This window comes from Anolis sagrei, chromosome 2 (assembly GCF_037176765.1).
Source record: "Anolis sagrei isolate rAnoSag1 chromosome 2, rAnoSag1.mat, whole genome shotgun sequence".
Taxonomy (NCBI): Eukaryota; Metazoa; Chordata; class Lepidosauria; order Squamata; family Dactyloidae; genus Anolis; species Anolis sagrei.
The window spans coordinates 229,527,113-229,545,129 of NC_090022.1; the positions used below are offsets into that span (position 1 = coordinate 229,527,113).

Consider the following 18,017-nt stretch of genomic DNA (forward strand, 5'->3'; position numbering starts at 1 on the left):
GATTAACTCTTCTACCACACAAGGTTTTCCATGAATATACCACCCCAACTTACCCTCAACTCCTGTCTGTATTTTTCTATAAGGTGGTAAATTGCAGTTTGGAGGAAGTAACTTCCATGATGCATTACAGCATGTGAAAGAGTGGTCTATTAAGAATTTAAAAACTGTTTTCTCTGCATTATAATTTTAAGTCAAGCCCCACCATGTTTATTTCGTTTTAAAATAAAATAAAAGGATCCTGCCACCATTTCCTTACTAGGCTGCAATATAAGAATTCTATTAATACATATGTAATGGCTTAATATAGCAAACATATATGTAATTAATTTACAGAGTTTTACCTTTAAGATTCTGGATCAATCTATCACTTACTGTGATATTATTCAGTAGCATTGCCTGAAAGAAACAAAAACAAAATTAAGTATGGTAACTACTCCCAGTATTTGTATACAGGCTTACTCAACTTAAATAAATGGGATTTAATTTAGGCATATATCGCTGAGCTGCGGAACTTGCTGAACGAAAGGTCGGCAGTTCAAATTCGGGGAGCGGGTGAACTCCCACCGTTAACCCCAGCTTCTGCCAACCTAGCAGTTCGAAAACATGCAAATGTGAGTAGATCAACAGGTACAGCTCTGGCGGGAAGGTAACAGTGCTCCATGCAGTCATGCCAGCCACATGACCTTGGAGGTGTCTACGGACAACACCGGCTCTTTGGCATAGAAATGGAGATTGAGCCCCACTCCACAGAGTCGGACACAATTAGAACCTTTACCTTTTTAATCTAAAGTTCTGCCGATTTCAATAGGTCTGGCTAAGACCTGTTTATACAGGCCACAAAATTCGGGGCTGGTCCAAAGCGTTGCTGTTTTGAACAAGCTTGGGATACTGTCATAGTGCTTATACCATCCCACTCCCCAGCTGTGTTAGCAGCGGAAGCAAAGTCTACACTGTCCAACCAAGCCAAACCTTCTTTTGTTGTTTTTCCTGTGTTGGCCCCTGGCCATTGCTTGGCACCTTTGACAATGTCAGCAAAAGCATCCACAGAACTTGGAGAGGGGAGGGGGAAAGGGGGGGCAATCCCTCTCCCCTTTTCAAGTTGCAGTCTTCCTTTTGGACATCAGCAAAGGCACTGAGTGACTGCAGGAGCTCTCCAGAGCCTCCACTATGGCAACGAAAAACGATAAAGTCAAGCATCATCCTGTTTCCCTCACATCATGGAGCACAGGGATGGGCCGTAAGTCAGGATCCAATTCCAAAATTTTATATCTACTTTCTGTATTATCCCCATTTGGAGCCAATCCTCCAAAAAGGGAAAACAATTTTTAATATAATTTTGCAGGGAGGCAAAAAAAAAAGGGGGTGGGGGAGAGAAAAATTAGTTTGGCCACATGCTCAACAGTATTAATACACAAACATGAATGCATGTCAATTTTAACTTTTGAGTTTTAACCTGTGTGGATTTATTTATTTATTTGAATATTTTATTTAAATTTATTTAAAACATTTATATTCTGCCCTTCTCACCCTGAAGGGGACTCAGGGCGGAGCACAACATATATACGGCAAACATTGAAATAGTGTTTTGTTCTACCTCGGTATGTTAACTATGTTGCACCCCACCTCAAGCCACAGGTAATAAACAACAACAACAACAGGAAAAACCAGCCATTATCAAGACCTCAAAATCAAACTGCAAAGGCTCTGGCATAAACTGTACAGATGGTCCCAGTGGTCATTGGCACACTGGGTGCTGTACCAAAAGATCTCAGCCGCCATTTAGAAACAACAAACATTGACAAAATCACGATCTGTCAACTGCAAAAGGCCACCTTACTTGGATCTGCGCGCATCATTTAAAAATACATCACACAACCCGAGACGCTTGGGAAGTGTTGGACTTGTGATTTTGTGATACGAAATCCAGCATATATATGTTGTTTGCTGTGACATACTGTGTTTTTGTGTCAGTAAAATAATAATAAAAATAATAATTTCTAGCAAAATAATACCTTAAATCCTGAGCAAATTTTGAAGATATCAAAACTAAATTTCTTTTGAATTAAGCCCCAAGTGATATAGGAAGAAGTACCACAGGGTAAAACAGTACAAGTATGGATATAACATGGACAATTGAAATGGTTTTCAGTAATACTTTAGTCTACTATTAATAATTCAAACATTATCTTAGTCCACTTTTTATCACAGTATCAATTTCAACTAAATAAATGTATATATTTAATCTTTGTACCTAAACATTCAGCCTTTTTCTCCAAACTTTGGTTTTAATTATTTATTAAATGTTCTATGTGATGATTAAACATTCCGCATAAATAAATGTAACACAATCTACAAAAATATTTTGGCCTTTTTCCTAATAAAATGAATGTAGTAAAACCTAGATAAAATGAACGCGGTGAAAGGGGAAATACCGAAGAGATATTGTATTAGCTCCTTTTGTTTTGTCCTTTACATAAAAAGGACACATTCTGAAGCAAGCCTTTGTTCATGTAAAAGAAAAAAATAGATTCCTTCATTATAATTGGTGCTCAGATGTCTGATCACAAAGCAGAATTATCACTTGCTGTGCAGAAAATATCTTGCCCCAGCTGGTGGGCAGATGGAACAATATTTCTAGCTAGAAATTTCCTGGGGAATAAACATCTGTGTAGAGTTGCCTAGACAATATATAAACTACTTCACTGTGTGTAAATAGCACATATATGTCAGAACCAGTGTGTAAGAATTCATGATTTACGCTGTGCTAGTCTATTGTGCAAATATAGAACTAGATGTCAGCTATAAAAATAATGCCCTGAACATACCGGTATTTAATTTTTGCAGTGAGTTCCTGCAGTAAGCATGACAACTGAAAATCACATGAGCAATATATGTGGCAAACTCTCAGAGTATGAATGGGCCCCAGGACAGAGTTACCCGTGGTGACGAGCATCACTTTTAATTCTATATGACTCTTGAGAAATTGCAAAGATGTTAATATCAGTAGCATATCTATCTATCTATCTATCTATCTATTTATGAAAATCCTAAAACAGTGCAAGGAGTAAATGTTTTAGACTAATGAAAAGACAAAACAATACCTCCTGGATAAAGTTACATTCTTATAAATTGGCTGTAGAAAAAAATTAAGGGCATATCGAACAAGAAGAAGGAAATTCAAAATGGATGTTTGTCTGATCAATACCTAGATTGCTGAAAGTTATAGAAACTATTTTTCTTCTTGTTTAAAACATCTCAGTAATGTAGAATAATAAATATGGGATTCAGTGACTGAATTATCAGAACAACAACAATAACCATCTATAATTTAAAACATTTCAAGGTATCTCCAAAAACAGCCACGTGCATTCTACTTCTTAAAAATAATGAAAAAGCTGTATGAAACAATATCAAGAATAGCAATCGCTTACACACACTACATATTACATTACAATCTGATGGTTACAGTATATTATTTTGCATTCTGTTGCCAATCCAGCATTACCTGTGGTACTTTCCTGATTTATCCAGTAACTTTCATGACTTATTATTTGTGCTTTTTATCATGTCAGAAGCAACTTGAGAAACTGCAAGTCGCTTCTGGAGTGAGAGAATTGGCCGCCTGCAAGGACGTTGCCCAGGGGACGCCTGGATGTTTTTGATGTTTTACCATCCTTGTGGGAAGCTTCTCTCATGTCCCCACATGGAGAACCAGAGCTGACAGAAGGAGCTCATTCGCGCTCTCCCCGGATTCAAACCTCCGACCTGTCGGTCTTCAGTCCTGCCAGCTCTATTATTTGTGCTGTTATATAACTCAATTTTTGTTTAAAACACTTGGAAGGCCACATTTTCACAAGCTTAAATCACTTTATTTAAATAGGCAAAATATGCCACAAAACATCAAAATAAATCAAAAACAACATTTGTTTAACAAGGCCTACGTAATAAGAAAGAAAATTAGTGTTGCCAGGCAGAGGTGGTCCAAGACATTTTCCAACCAGAAGTAAACAGAAAATGCTCCCTACACCAAGTCACTATCTAAGAAATGATCGGTCCTGTGATTCTGGCATTTTGAAAAGAAAATTCTACTAGCACCTCTCAGTCTTGGTAGTAAAATATAACAAGCTGGAATTAAAATAAACCCTAGTTTAGAGTGGCTTATCTTTAATTAGAAACTGAATAAAATCATACTGGTACCTAAAATGGAACCTTTTTTTTTTCAGAAACAGTTAGTACAAGACAATTACCATAGATTCATAAATAGATGCACATTGCTTTTACTAATCTTTGGGCAACAGGTCCTTTCTGAACATCTTTAGAAATAACAGATCTCACTGCTAACTTTGCTTTTTAGATTGATTCAGAATTCTTTCTTCATTCATTATCTCAATCACCTTCCAAAACAGGTCATCTTCATTCTCAGTTTGCAGACATGAAATTATCACTAAGAAAGAATGGCAAGTCCTAAGTCATCCAGGAAATCTACTCAAGGTAGAGTCTAAAACTCAGAGAACCAAAACCCACCTGAGTCATAGCCTCGTTCATAGCCTCAGTCTAAAACAAAATAATCAGTAATTCTCCTCTAAGGGTTTTAAAGGTTGAATCTGCTTTTTAAAAAGTACCATTTGATATCCTGTGATTCAGGAATGGCAGAGAGTATTCATTTTCAATTTTTAGTAATTAGGTGAACTTGAAATTCTGAGAGTGCCTTGGACCACGAGAAGATCCAACCAGTCCATACTTCAGGAAATAAAGCCCAACTGCTCACTGGAGGGAAGGATATTAGAGGCAAAGATGAAGTACTTTGGCCACATCATGAGAAGACAGGAAAGCTTAGAGAAGAAATGATGGTGGGAAAAATGGAAGGAAAAAGGAAGAGGGACCGACCAAGAGCAAGATGGATGGATGGGATCCTTGAAGTGACTGGCTTGACCCTGAAGGACCTGGGGGTGGTGATGGCCGACAGGGAGCTCTGGCATGGGCTGGTCCATGAGGTCATGAAGAGTTGGAAACAACTGAATGAATAAACAACAACAGGTGAACTTGTCCCAGATTTCCATTGTGAACATGCTTCTTTGATTTGAATTTCATAGTATGCTAGATCTACTTTATCCATTAACAGGATAGTAAATGAGACTATAAAAATCCAACCGTAGCCTTGTTAAATTCCGTATAAATAATCTATTCCAGGACTTTCTATTTTCATTGCCTTTGGAAATATCTTCTCCTTTAGAATAGATAGATAGACAGATAGACAATTTAAAAACTATTCTTGTCTGCAGGAAAGGTGATATCCATATGTAGGATAACTCCTTTGGCTCCAAAGCTAGGAAGGGTGATACGACCAATAAATGTATTTATGCTGTTGGCCCATACCATTTTTCTAGTTCCTCTCATAGCCAAGCACAAAGGGTTGCCATTAGAATGAAAATTAGTAGAAAATTCAAAAGAACCAGAAGTATATCACAAGATGGATGATCACATAAATCAGTTGGGGAATGTTTCCACATTAGGGTATCTTGATGTCTTCTGTGTATACAAGAATGGATGTTCATAGTAATCTCCAAGATTTCAATGTCTGTTTGCAACAATATCTTCCTCCGTTCATCTCTGCATTCATAACATTCAACCCTGGTTTCTTTTGGCCAAAATCACACAACAGCAGGCCCGTAGCCAGGATTTTGATTCGGGGGGGGGGGGAGTTGAGTCCAAGTGAAAGAGAGTCTACCCTAGCAAACCTTTTGTATCGTTACCCCAATACCCCCATGCATATGGGATATATTGAGCATGGTGATCTGATCATGATATGAATAAACATAACAGTTTAAATAATGTACCAGTCAGGCCTTTTCGCGGACCACCATGAGAATTTCGGGGGGGGGCGGGGGCTGAAGCCCCCCAAGCCCTCCCCCCCAACCCGGCTACATGCCTGCACAACAGCAATTTTAAAACACAAAAATCCTTCAAACATCTGGCCAAGGAGGGAGAGGAGATCTTTTTACCCAAAATAGTAGGCAGGAAGTATATGTAAAAGCCTTCTGATCCTAAAAGCACTTTGCTTTTGCTTTTCTTTCATAATGCTTGTCTCACCCTTTTTCAGAGAAAAGGAAGAAATGGGACAAAATGAGGGTAAAGATGTGGATTAGTTCACCAGAAGTGCGATCACTGCAAAATCTTTGCAATGTGGATGGCAAATTTTGTTACTGTCACAGTCCCCTGAACCATTTTCACACTACATCAGTCGAGTACTTTCTTCTTCTATTTCCCCAACCTCCCAAGAAGCGGAATGTTTATCATTCCAGAACTAAATCCATGCTTATATGTGTTAAAGTTCACTTATTCTCAATGAGCAAGACTCTTTTTTATTATTCTAGAACAGAGACAGTGTCAATAGTTCAGTAAATCAAATAAACTTGATGTTTATTTGTTAATGAAAAATCATATTGTGATGGTCAGAGTAAAGTTAAAAGAGAGATATCTCCCCTACCTTCTCATCCCTGTGGATTTTGTTGGTACTTTCCATTTGGAAATTATGTATAGACTGGATTTTGTCAATCTGCTCCCTCTGCTTCTGAAGCTCCCCCTGGAATTCATTCTTTTTCAGTTCCACAGCGCCTCTTTCCGCTGCTGCCCTGCGGACTCTGCTTTCTAATTCCATTATACGATTCTGTGAAACAGCAGGTGCAAAAATTAAGGGGGGGAGAGAGTCTTTAAAAAGCCTGCCTGCATAATATCTGTAATCAGAATTTTATTTCTTATTCTGTCCTTAAAGAAAGTGTTTCTCTATCTGGACAAGGAAATGGCATGCAGACAGACAGACAGACAAACAAAGAAATACAGAAATAGACAGACAGATACGGTTAGTATAAAAATGTATACACACAAAACCAGTTACTGGGGAGTCCTCTCTGCTGTGAATTGCTGTGATATCGCAGAACTTGAGAAAATGGGCAGCAGATGGAGAAGAATATATCACTGGTAATAATAATGCAGCAGACATTAATAAAAATGCAGTAGAGAAAAATCAATTTTCTCTACTGCATCCGGGAAATTGGAGCACAATCTTCATATACAGACAGTTCCCAAGTTAAGAACAAGACAGGGTCTGCAAGTTTGTTCTTAAGTTGAATTTGTTTGTAAGTCAGAACAGGTACATTTTTAAGCGTAACTCCAGCCAAAATATATATTGGTTAGCTTTGGCTAGCCTAGGGGTTAACACCCCTGTGGTTTTTGTTTGGCTGTCTGTGTCCTGTTAAGAAGATTTCACCTCACTATCTGCCCCTATTGACAACTGGATTTTGAAAAAAAATGGCTTGTTATGGATTGGTGAGAAAGCTTCAGTTGAGATACCGTTTCCTCAAAATAATTCTTTCAGGAGTAATTTTCCCTTCCAAGCGGTAGATTTCTCTCACTTCCTGTTGTCTCACCCCCATTCTTAACTATGAGTCATTTTTAAGTCAGATGTTTGTAACTCAGTCAAACTCACCCATGGGGACTGTAGGTGTTGGATAAATGTGATTTTTCCTTGCTTGATACTATTAAAAATAGGCCTAGCTAATACTATACCCATTAAATCCAGTCGTGTCTGAATCTGGGAGTTGGTGCTCACCTCCATTTCTAAGCCGAAGAGCTGGCGTTGTCCGTAGACACCTCCAAGATCATGTGGCTGGCATGACTGCATGGAACACCATTACCTTCCCGCCGGAGCAGTACCTATTGATCTACTCACATTTGCATGTTTTTGAACTGCTAGATTGGCAGAAGCTGGGGCTAACAGCGGGAGCCCACGCCACTCCCCGGATTTGAACCTGCGACCTTTCGATCAGCAAGTTCATCAGCTCAGCGGTTTAATCCACTACGGCACCAGGGGCTCCACTATACCCCATACTATACCATTAACTCTGTATTAGTGGATGTTTGTAACTCGGGGGCCTTCTGTACTGATTAAAACAGACAGGTCTAGCTTTCGCACTAGGTCTGTTTCTGCATGCAGGTATTAGTGCATGAGCATAGACTCAGAAACAAACAGAAAAGTGATTGCATAAGCTACAGAGGCATGCAGTATTACTTATTTCAGCTATAGTCTTCTCTCAGGTAATTTTCTTCCATCTTCCTGTTTGTTCTCATGGCTAACATTCAACTATCTGTCAGGTGCACAGATCTGAAAGGAGGTTTTTTTTGTACTTGAGGTATTACCTGTTAGACTGAAACAATGAGAGAAAAACACACTTTGCCAGTTCAGTCAGCTTGAAAACCAACAGTTAGCAATACCTGTAAATCAACACTCCGGGAACTTGCAATCCAGTAATTGAATCCCAGAACAATTATGCAGGCCACTAGTGCTGCTACCAGAAGAGGTGGAGACTTCATCCCGCGGCGACTGTTCCCTAGTCCCACCATCATACAGATAAGACCTCAATCTCTGTTGGTTAAAAGGAAAAGGCAGGTTTATATTTCTTTTTATTGAGCATTTATACGTATTTCCAATTGATAGTAGAACCAAAGGCATCCCAACTGTTGTACAGAAATGCTTTTCCTCTTTTAAAATTAAACTATGTTGATGTAAACAATTAAATCAGCTTATATATTTCAGCTTTCTTATTTTACAACAGCTGATAGAGAAATGTAATTTTATGTATTTTTGCGAACAATTTGCATTTGCTATTTGTTTTTTGATCCCACTAACTTGGGTGGGATAATTATTAAAATGAACTGTAAATATTATGCAGTTAAGCCTTGTTCATTTGTTCATTACAGACAAGTTACTCATTGATAGTTTTCAACTGCATGTGGGAATTTATAGAAGCATAGAAAATTGCTATGTATTGCGCCAGATCATTTATCCATCTAGCTCAGTGGTTTCCAACAAGTGGTCCACAAAAACGAAAATATGGTCTTTGGCCTCACCATTACTACACCGTTGCCTTGAAACCATGTGGCAACAAAAGTGATTGGTCTTGCAAAACCCTCTTATAGTGTCAAGACAACTGGGATGTTCAGGAGAGGAGAGACTGACTACTCATGAACGATTACTACTACCACATCAGCTCTAGTTTATTCAACATGGTTTTCTGTGGGCGAGCAGATGGCAACTACTGGGTGGCATATGTTTTGTATCAGAAACTAGAGCTGATGTGGTCTTTCCAATGCAATTTTCAGAATCACCAACCCAAATAACCAAACCGAATCTAAAGTTGACAAAAAACCTGATTCATAACCCTTTTGGTACTTATGTTGGAGAGTGGTCCCTGATCAAGAGGTCCTTGGTCAAGAAAATGTTGGGAACCGCTGATCTAGCTAGTATAGTATTGTAAACTCAGACTGACAATGAGAGTTCCCCAGGACAATTCTTGAATTCCTGTTTATACTGAGCCCTACAAAATGGACCACTTTTGAAAAGGAGTACTAACATCTCTTCTAATTTAGAGTTGCACACTCCTTCACAGACCACAGGACCTTTGTCCACGACAAGCAAGGATGCATTTCAACATATGTATGTAGTGGAGGGGGAAGATGAGAGATACATACAGATGAAGTGTAAGGGACAATGTTTTTCAAGGTGAGAGAAAATATTCTATCATTAGGATAATTTAACCCACTGATTGATTCAGAAAGAAAGGCTCATTAGTATATGAGTGAGTGAGCAGGAGATTCTAGTAATCTTCAAGTAATGGCAGGGAAAAGTCCTGCCTGAAGTGACCTTCAGCAAGAGCAGAAACAATTGTTACTGAGGAGATTTAAGGAAGTAATTCCCAAACATTAGTCCATATGCTTTGGATGGACTTCAGCTCCCAGAATTCCCGAATGCTAGTCAAGCTGGTTGGCGCTTCTGAGAGTTGAATTTGGAAACACCTGGGAGACCAAAGTTTGGAAACCACTGAATCAAGGATAGTTTGTCACTCATTCAAAACCAGTACTATCTTACAAAATAAGCATTTTAATTACAGTAAAGTCTCGTTTATCCAACATAAATGGGCCGGCAAAACATTGGCTAAGCAAAAATGTTGGATAATAAGGAGGGATTAAGGAAAAGCCTATTAAATGTCAAATTACGTAATGATTTTAAAAATTAGGCCCCAAAACATCATGTTTTACAGCAAATTGACAGAAAAAGCAGTTCAATACACAGTAACATTATGTAGTAATTACTGTGTTTACAAATTTAGCACCAAAACATCACAATGTATTGAAACAGCTGTGGATCTGGGTAGGAGGCAGACTTCATTGGATAATACAGAACGTTGGATGAGCGAAAGTTGGATAAGCAAGACTCTACTGTAGAAGCAATATCAGCGTCTTTGATATTCCACTTCCTTTCTCACAACAAACATATTTATTAAGGTACCAAATGGGGAAGAAAGCAAATTATCTCCATCACTTTATTTAACTCTGCTGTTAAGCATACCATTAAAACATACCATAAGTAAGTTCAATTCTTGTCTGCCATATGCTACAAATGATATTTAAATAACTGCTGCCACACATAAATGCTAGCAATCTGTTCAATTGTCCAAAAATTTATAACCAACAGCGTAAAACTGGCAGAAAGTACCTACAGATGATGGGCTTGAGCTCTTGTAATGAAAACATAAAAGTCTTTCCCTAGAGGCACAAATTTAATATATTACCAAAACAAAGCAGACAGGGCTGGTAAGCACATGTTGAATTACTAAACAGATAAACTCATTCTAAGAATGGATTTTCAACTTCTATGGGAATCTCTCCATTTTATAAAAGTTTCATAATAGATGGAAGATAATAGATGTGAGATATCACTAGAATGTCTAGTTTTGCCACACAAAAAATGTCAAAGGCATCTGCATCGGTCAAGAATAGGTCACAGTGTTTGCAATCCTGAAAATGTGAAAGGAATAGAAAGCAACAGAAAAGACAGCCATGGCCTCTTAGACCCATTTAAGCTTCTTCTTGTTATGTTATCTTTCCATCTTTCTTGCCAGCTGTGCACATTCATTCAGTTCTACCATGTTATTGTCTGTTTCCAACCTCAGCTCCTGCTCAGACCACAGGACATGTCTGCAAGGAGGAAGAGATGCTTTCTGCTGCACTGTGAAATTTAGAGTTGCAGACATACTCTCTGGGTTACAACCTGTCAACCCTAAGTTTATGCAACATTAGACAAATCCATTTCCTGTTCCTATCTGAGAAGATAATTGGTGTTCTCAAATGGGGTGGCAAAGTGGGAACCCCCAGTCTCCTTTCAATCCCGGGGGAGAGGGAGGGGGAGATGAAAAATGCCATTTAAAAACATTCATGTTGCAATTTTGTGAGAATATTTCCTAGATAGGGGCTCCCTGGTGGTACAGCGGGTTAAACCGCTGAACTGCTGAACTTGCTGACTGGCAGTTCTAATCCAGGGAGTGGGGTGAGGTCCTGCTGTTAGCCCCAGCTTCTGCCAACCCAGCAGCTCACCCCGCTCCCTGGATTCGAACCACAGAGTTTTTGGACATCAAGTTCAACAGCTCAGTGGTTTAACCCACTGTGCCACCGGTGGGTCCTACTGCAAAGGCGCACATAAAATCATCCTTAAAATGAGTAACTACTGGTCAAAGGTAGCCAACACTTGCTTTAACATTCAGGTCTCTTTTCATAAACTATACTCTACATGGGAAGTTAATAAGTGATATTTATAGCATAATGATGAGAGGATAACACTCAGACTAAATGGAGAACCAAGGTGATGAGCATTTGAAAAGAGAAAAAAGCATTTCCTTTTGATATGATCTTTTTCCAATATTATTTTCAAAGATGCTGCCTAGAAGGGCTAGTTGCTTCATTAGAGATGTATGGTTTACTTTTTGTTGCTATTATTTTTATAAGTAAACATCAAATAATCTACTCTAATCTTAGAAAGCTGTGGTACAGTTTCATAAACTATAATGCCTGAGAATGCCCCTTCAACTCCATGCAAGTACACTGAGAATTAAGAAGACTGTTCTATATACCTCTGGCTTCAACATTTTAAAGTCTGTTTCCTTTCAATGGGCTTCACTGTTTCCCCAAGATCTTTTCCAATTTGGTGCCAGAAACAAAAATATAATTTCAGATATGCAGTATCTAATTCATAGAATCATAGTTGAAAGAGACCTTGTGGGCCATCCAGTCCAACCCCCTGCCACGAATACACGCAGAGTGCAAGACAAGCACGCAAACAATAACCTCTTTCATCTGGATCCCAAAATAATATAGTTAAAAGACTTTCAAGCAGAAAAAACTTCTTTTTCCTATTGATATCTGTGCTACCCCAAAAGACTTACTGGAAAGTCTTAGGGCAGGGGAGGAAACTTTCTTGCTGTGAGCTTCCTTTAACTTATTTGATTCAAGCCTTTGTAGAATCCTAACAAATGAACTATAATGCTGCACCATTTTGAACACAAACAATGCTTCCCTGAATATGCTATAGAATCATAGAATCAAAAAGTTGGAAGAGACCTCATGGGCCATCCAATCCAACCCCCTGCCAAGAAGCAGGAATATTGCATTCAAATCACCCCTGACAGATGGCCATCCAGCCTCTGTTTAAAAGCTTCCAAAGAAGGAGCCTCCACCACGCTCCGGGGCAGAGAGTTCCACTGCTGAATGGCTCTCACAGTCAGGAAGTTCTTCCTCATGTTCAGATGGAATCTCCTGTCTTGTAGTTTGAAGCCATTGCTCCGCATCCTAGTCTCCAAGGAAGCAGAAAACAAGCTTGCTCCCTCCTCCCTGTGGCTTCCTCTCACATATTTATACATGGCTATCATATCTCCTCTCAGCCTTCTCTTCTTCAGGCTAAACATGCCCAGCTCCTTAAGCCACTCCTCATAGGGCTTGTTCTCCAGACCCTATTAAAGAGTTCTACACTTTCATTGTCATCCTGTTTCAAACTAAGGTCATAAATCTTAATGAATTAAATTTTAACTACAGTAGTCTCACTTATCCAACCTTCGCTCATCCAGCATTCTGTATTATCGAACGCAACCTGCCTACTGACCAGATCCACTGCTGTTTCAATACATTGCGTTGTTGTGGTGCTTAATTCGTAAATACAGTAATTACTACATAATGTTATTGTGTATTAAATTGCTTTTTCTGTCGATTTGTTATAAAACATGATGTTTTGGTGCTTATTTTTAAAATCATAACGTAATTTGATGTTTAATAGCCTTTTCCTTAATCCCTCCCTATTTCCATCATGTTCGCTTATCCAACATTCTGCCAGCCCATTTATGTTAGATAAGCGTGACTCTACTGTAATTTAAAAGACTGCTGACCTGAAGGTCAGCAGTTTGAATCTGCGAGACAAGTGAGCTCCTGACTGTCAGCTCCAGCTTCCCATGCAGGGGCATGACAGAAGCCTCCCACAGGATGGTAAAACATCTGGGCATCTCCTGGGCAACATCCTTGCAGATAGCCAATTCTCTCATACCAGAAGCTAAATTGCAATTTCTCAAGTCACTCCTGACACAAAAAACGTTACATTGGTATCACTACATCACACTTTGATTTGTATTTAGATAATCCACATTGTCTGAATGTCCAATCACTATCACCTAAACAGTTACTATACTCCCAACTCAAGAATGGAAAATGGAATGTTGGTGGGCAGGATAAGAGATTTAAAGATGGGCTTAAAGCCAACCTTAAAAATTGTGACATAAACACCAAGAACTGGGAAGCCCTGGCCCTTAAGTTTTCTAACTGGATGTCAGCTGTTACCAACAGTGCTATGGAATTCGAAGAGGCACGAATGGAGGGTGAAAGGGACCTGGACCCCTTTCTACCGGGAAATGGATGTCCTCACTGTGGAAGAATATGTGGACCAAGAATAGATCTCTACAGTCACCTAAGTCTCCCCCCAGGGGGTTGAGAAGGGTGGGGTACAAATATTCAAAATAAATAAATAAGGACCCACCGCCACGATACTACACTTTGGAGGCAATCATACTCAGACACGGGTGATCTCCAATGAAGATGATGAGGTAATCTATTGAGATGCCTCCGTCCTGGACTATCAGAAGTTGCTAAAGTTTGTCAATACAAAATATTGCTAAATCTCAAGAATCCACCAGTCTTCTGAAAGGGTATGAAGGAATATTTTTAAAAGCTAGTGGCGCTGTCATCTTTGAAATACTGCATTTCAAGTTCGTTGTTTGATGGCATTTTTTTCAAGTTCTTTGTTTTGTATTGCCCAATTCATACAAAGTATCATATACTTTTCCTGTTTCCAACACAAGCATTAGAAACCAAAGTAAGGCCAGTCAAAATACTTCACCTGCAACTTTCTATTTATATAGCTGCCTAGTAAGAAATTATTTTTTTGTAAAAACCAATACAGTATATGGCTCTCAACATTAAGAAAAACTATTTTGTGTGTGTGTGTGTGTATGTGTGTGTGTGTGCACGCGCACCTGTCAATTTATTGTGACCCCATGCATTTCACAGGGTTTTCTTAGGCAAAGCCTTCTCAGAGGTGGTTTTGCCTGATCCTTCCTCTGAAATACAGCCTACAACACCTGGTCTCCCATCCAAGTACTAATCAGGGCTGGCTTTCCTTAGCTTCCAAGATCAGGCAGGATCTGCTCCCTTTAAGGTATTTATACACTCAGCTGTTTGAGGCAGCCATACTAAAAAGCCAAAGTCAACAAAACATTTTAGTACCTTCAAAAGATCACTAATATGAATAAGTGTCGCAAATTCTAAAATGCCGGGTCGATACCATTCATAACATAGATAAGGGAGTTAAAAAAAAAAAAATAAGGAAACCACAGGCTCTTACTTTCGACCTCTGCCCTCAATACTATTAAACTGTGTTTGTGTAAATGGGTTGGAGTCATTGGCAACGCAAGCAGGGCAGTGCTCGCCAGAAGAGTTTCTCCTGATATCAAACACACACACACACCTTAAGTAAAATCTAAGATATTGCAAGCCCTATTCACCTCTATGCTGGCTTCATCTTTCATTTCTCAGGGGAGATGTGGGTCTTGATGGTTGGAAAATGAAACATCTCCGGTCAAGACCCAGATCTGTCCTGAGAAATGTCAGATTCCAACCTCTCAAGCTAAAGTTCTCAAGCTAAAGTGTGTCTGCTGCCACTTCCTTTCTGTTTTCCTCCTTTCTTCCCTAAATGTAAATGAATCAAGAAAGCAGAGCTTGCAAACTTGAATGAAAGAGACTCCTATGACTCTCCCCAGAATCTTTCCTTCTCATTAAGATAATGAAAAGGGTCAAGAATGGGATGCAGATAATGAGCCTGAGGGCCCTTCCACATTGCCCTATAACCCAGAGTATCAAGGAAGGAAATCCCACAATACTGCTTTGAACTGGGTTATCTGAGTCCGTACTGCCATATATTCCAGTTCAAAGCAGAAAATATGGGATTTTATTCAGCTGTGTGGAAAGGGCCTGAGAGGAAAGAAGATGCTCTCTTAAACTAAGGTGCATGAAATAAGTGGATACTGGGCTCTTTCTCCTGGCAAACTGGAAGACCCCTGACACTTGCGCTCTCTCTCTCTCTCTCTCTCTTTCTCTCACAGACACACAAACACAGAGACACATGCATACACACACACACACACACACTTACTTGAGCCTAAAGACCCCTGTCACTTCTCAGTCTCTTCTCTCTCACACATGTATGTGTGTGTGTGTGTATACTGAAGACCAACAGGTCACAGGTTCGAATCCAGGAACAATGTAGATGAGCTCCCTCTGTCAGCTCCAGCTCCCCATGTGGGAGCATGAGAAAAGCCTCCCATGAATGGTAAAACATCAAAACATCCGAGCATCCCATGGGCAATATCCTTGCAGACAGCCAGTTCTTTCAGACCAGAAGCGACTTGCAGTTTCTCAAGTTGCTCCAGATATGAAAACAAACAAAAAAATCCATACTTCATTGATTCTAAGATTTCAATGATTATAAGTCACATACTATTTTCAGTACCACCAACAGAAAAAGCTATATATAGGCAAACTTCAAGTTACAAATACCCAACTTAGAAATGACTCATAGTTAGGTGAGACAAACAGGAAGTGAAAGAAATCTACCCCTAGGAAGGGAAATTCACTCCTGGAAGAGTTATCATGGGGAAAAGGTGTCTTCACTGAAACTTTCCCACTAATCCTTGTGTCCACAACAAGCCATTTTTTTTTTCAAAATCCAATTCTCACAGGGACAGAAAGTCAGGTGAAATTATCTTAACAGGAGCATAGGCAGCAAAATAAACACCGCAGGGGTGTTAACCCTTCCCTATGCTACCCAAAGCTTATCTATCTATCTATACACATAATAAAAGTGAAATGTGTGTATGTGGCAGAGGTGTCCATTTACCACAAACAGCTATAGTTCCCACTGAGCAGGAGACACCCATGGGCCCTCCCAAAACTGACTTTGCATGTTATAATGAGCACCACGAACATATAGCTCAAACCCTGCCAGTGTCCTCCACAAACACTGTCCTGCCCCCCACCCAAGTGAAGGCTTACATGTGGGGACAATTTCATCCTACATCAGGATGCATGGGAGGGTCGTGAAGGGGTTTCCCTGCATGGGAAGCTGGAGCTGACAGATGGGAGCTCACCCCGCTCCCCAGATTTGATGTAATGTCTCTATACTGTATATCAAGCATGGGCAAACTTGGATCCTCCAGGGGTTTTGGACTTCAGCCGGTAGGCTGTTAGGAATTGTGGGAGTTGAAGTCCAAAACCCCTGGAGGGCCCCAGTTTGCCCATGCCTGCTGTGTGTGATGTTATGGTAGGTACTGTAAATGAGAAACAACAACAACAAAAAAAGAGTTATCAAATACTGAAATCCCTTTGTGACTTTTGGGCTAGCTATACATATAGACCTAAAGACCCTTCTCTCACAGATAGATAGATAGATAGATAGATAATTACATACACAGACGTGGAAATATATCTCAATGAGCCTAAGGACTCCTACCTCTTCTCTCTCACACCTCAGGATCTAAATTCTCTAAGGCAGGCATGGGCAAACTTGGGCCCTTCCTCCAGGTGTTTTGGACTCCAACTCCCACAATTCCTAACAGCCTACCGGCTGTTAGGAATTGTGGGAGTTGGAGTCCAAAACACCTGGAGGAAGGGCCCAAGTTTGCCCATGCCTGCCCTAAAGGTAGCAGATTCTTTCTGATCCTGGAAGCCAACCAATTAGGGCCAGCTCTGGGGAATCCTTGAAGGAGAGCCAGCCAAGGATACCTTACAGAGGAAGGAAGTGGCAAAGCTCCTCTAGAGTCTTCCTGGGCTAAAGAAAACCCTGTGGGGCTGCTACTGAACTGACAGGCGAGTCCCCTCCATAGACAGACAGAGAGAGAGAGAGAGAGAGAGAGAGAGAGAGAGAGACCTGCCAAGCAACCAAGACTGCTTCTCCTGCGGGCTCTCTCTCTCTCTTTCTCTCTATCCACCAAGAGGAGGGAAAGGAGAAGAAAGAAAAGAGGAAGGGAAAGGAGGGAAGACAGGCACTCACTCTGGCGGGCCCTCAAGCGCTGCCGCCGGGTCGGGCCCGGCTCCTCCGAAGCACACCCACCGCAAAGGTGAGGAGGGAGGAACGGGGCCGCCTTCCCGCTGAGGGTCGCTCGCCCTCTCGCTCGCTTGCTCAGCCGGCGCCTTCCCCGCCCTCTCCGCCGCCTCCTCCTCCTCCTTCTTCTCTTTCAGGCTCTGACTGGCTGAGGAGAGGAGAGAGAGGAGAGCCAGCCTAATAATCCTCAGCAGGAGGCACTGCGGGCAGAGCAGCAGGAAGTGCGGGCCAAGGAGGAGGAGGAGGAGGAGGAGGAGGAAGAAGAAGAAGAAGGTCCCCTCTTCACGTTGAGAGGAGGATGGAGGGACACGCAGAAGGGCCTGCCTTTCTCCTCTCTCTCTTCTCCCTCTCTCTTATGCACACACCTGTCTGTCTTGTCTTCCTGTCTGTCTACCCCCCACCCCCCCGCCTTGCCCCACTGTTCTTATCATTCTTGGGCTCCCCTCAGTTACATATTTTTTTATTCCTACCTCACCCAGGGTTTTATTAT

At 40.6% G+C, this 18,017-nt stretch overlaps 1 protein-coding gene across 1 annotated transcript in view; it reads right to left on the reverse strand.

Annotated features, from left to right (window-relative positions):
• The window catches only part of GOLM1 (golgi membrane protein 1), a 33,009-nt gene extending 15,267 nt beyond the window's left edge, over positions 1 to 17,742 (reverse strand). The window contains exons 1-4 of the mRNA XM_067464451.1: positions 17,477 to 17,742; positions 8,272 to 8,422; positions 6,488 to 6,667; positions 342 to 396 (exon numbers count right to left, since the gene is read on the reverse strand). Of these exons, the coding sequence (XP_067320552.1) occupies positions 342 to 396; positions 6,488 to 6,667; positions 8,272 to 8,403 (367 nt within the window). The 5' untranslated portion in view covers positions 8,404 to 8,422; positions 17,477 to 17,742. The remainder of the gene's footprint in view (positions 1 to 341; positions 397 to 6,487; positions 6,668 to 8,271; positions 8,423 to 17,476) is intronic.
• Between the last annotated feature and the right edge of the window lie 275 nt (positions 17,743 to 18,017).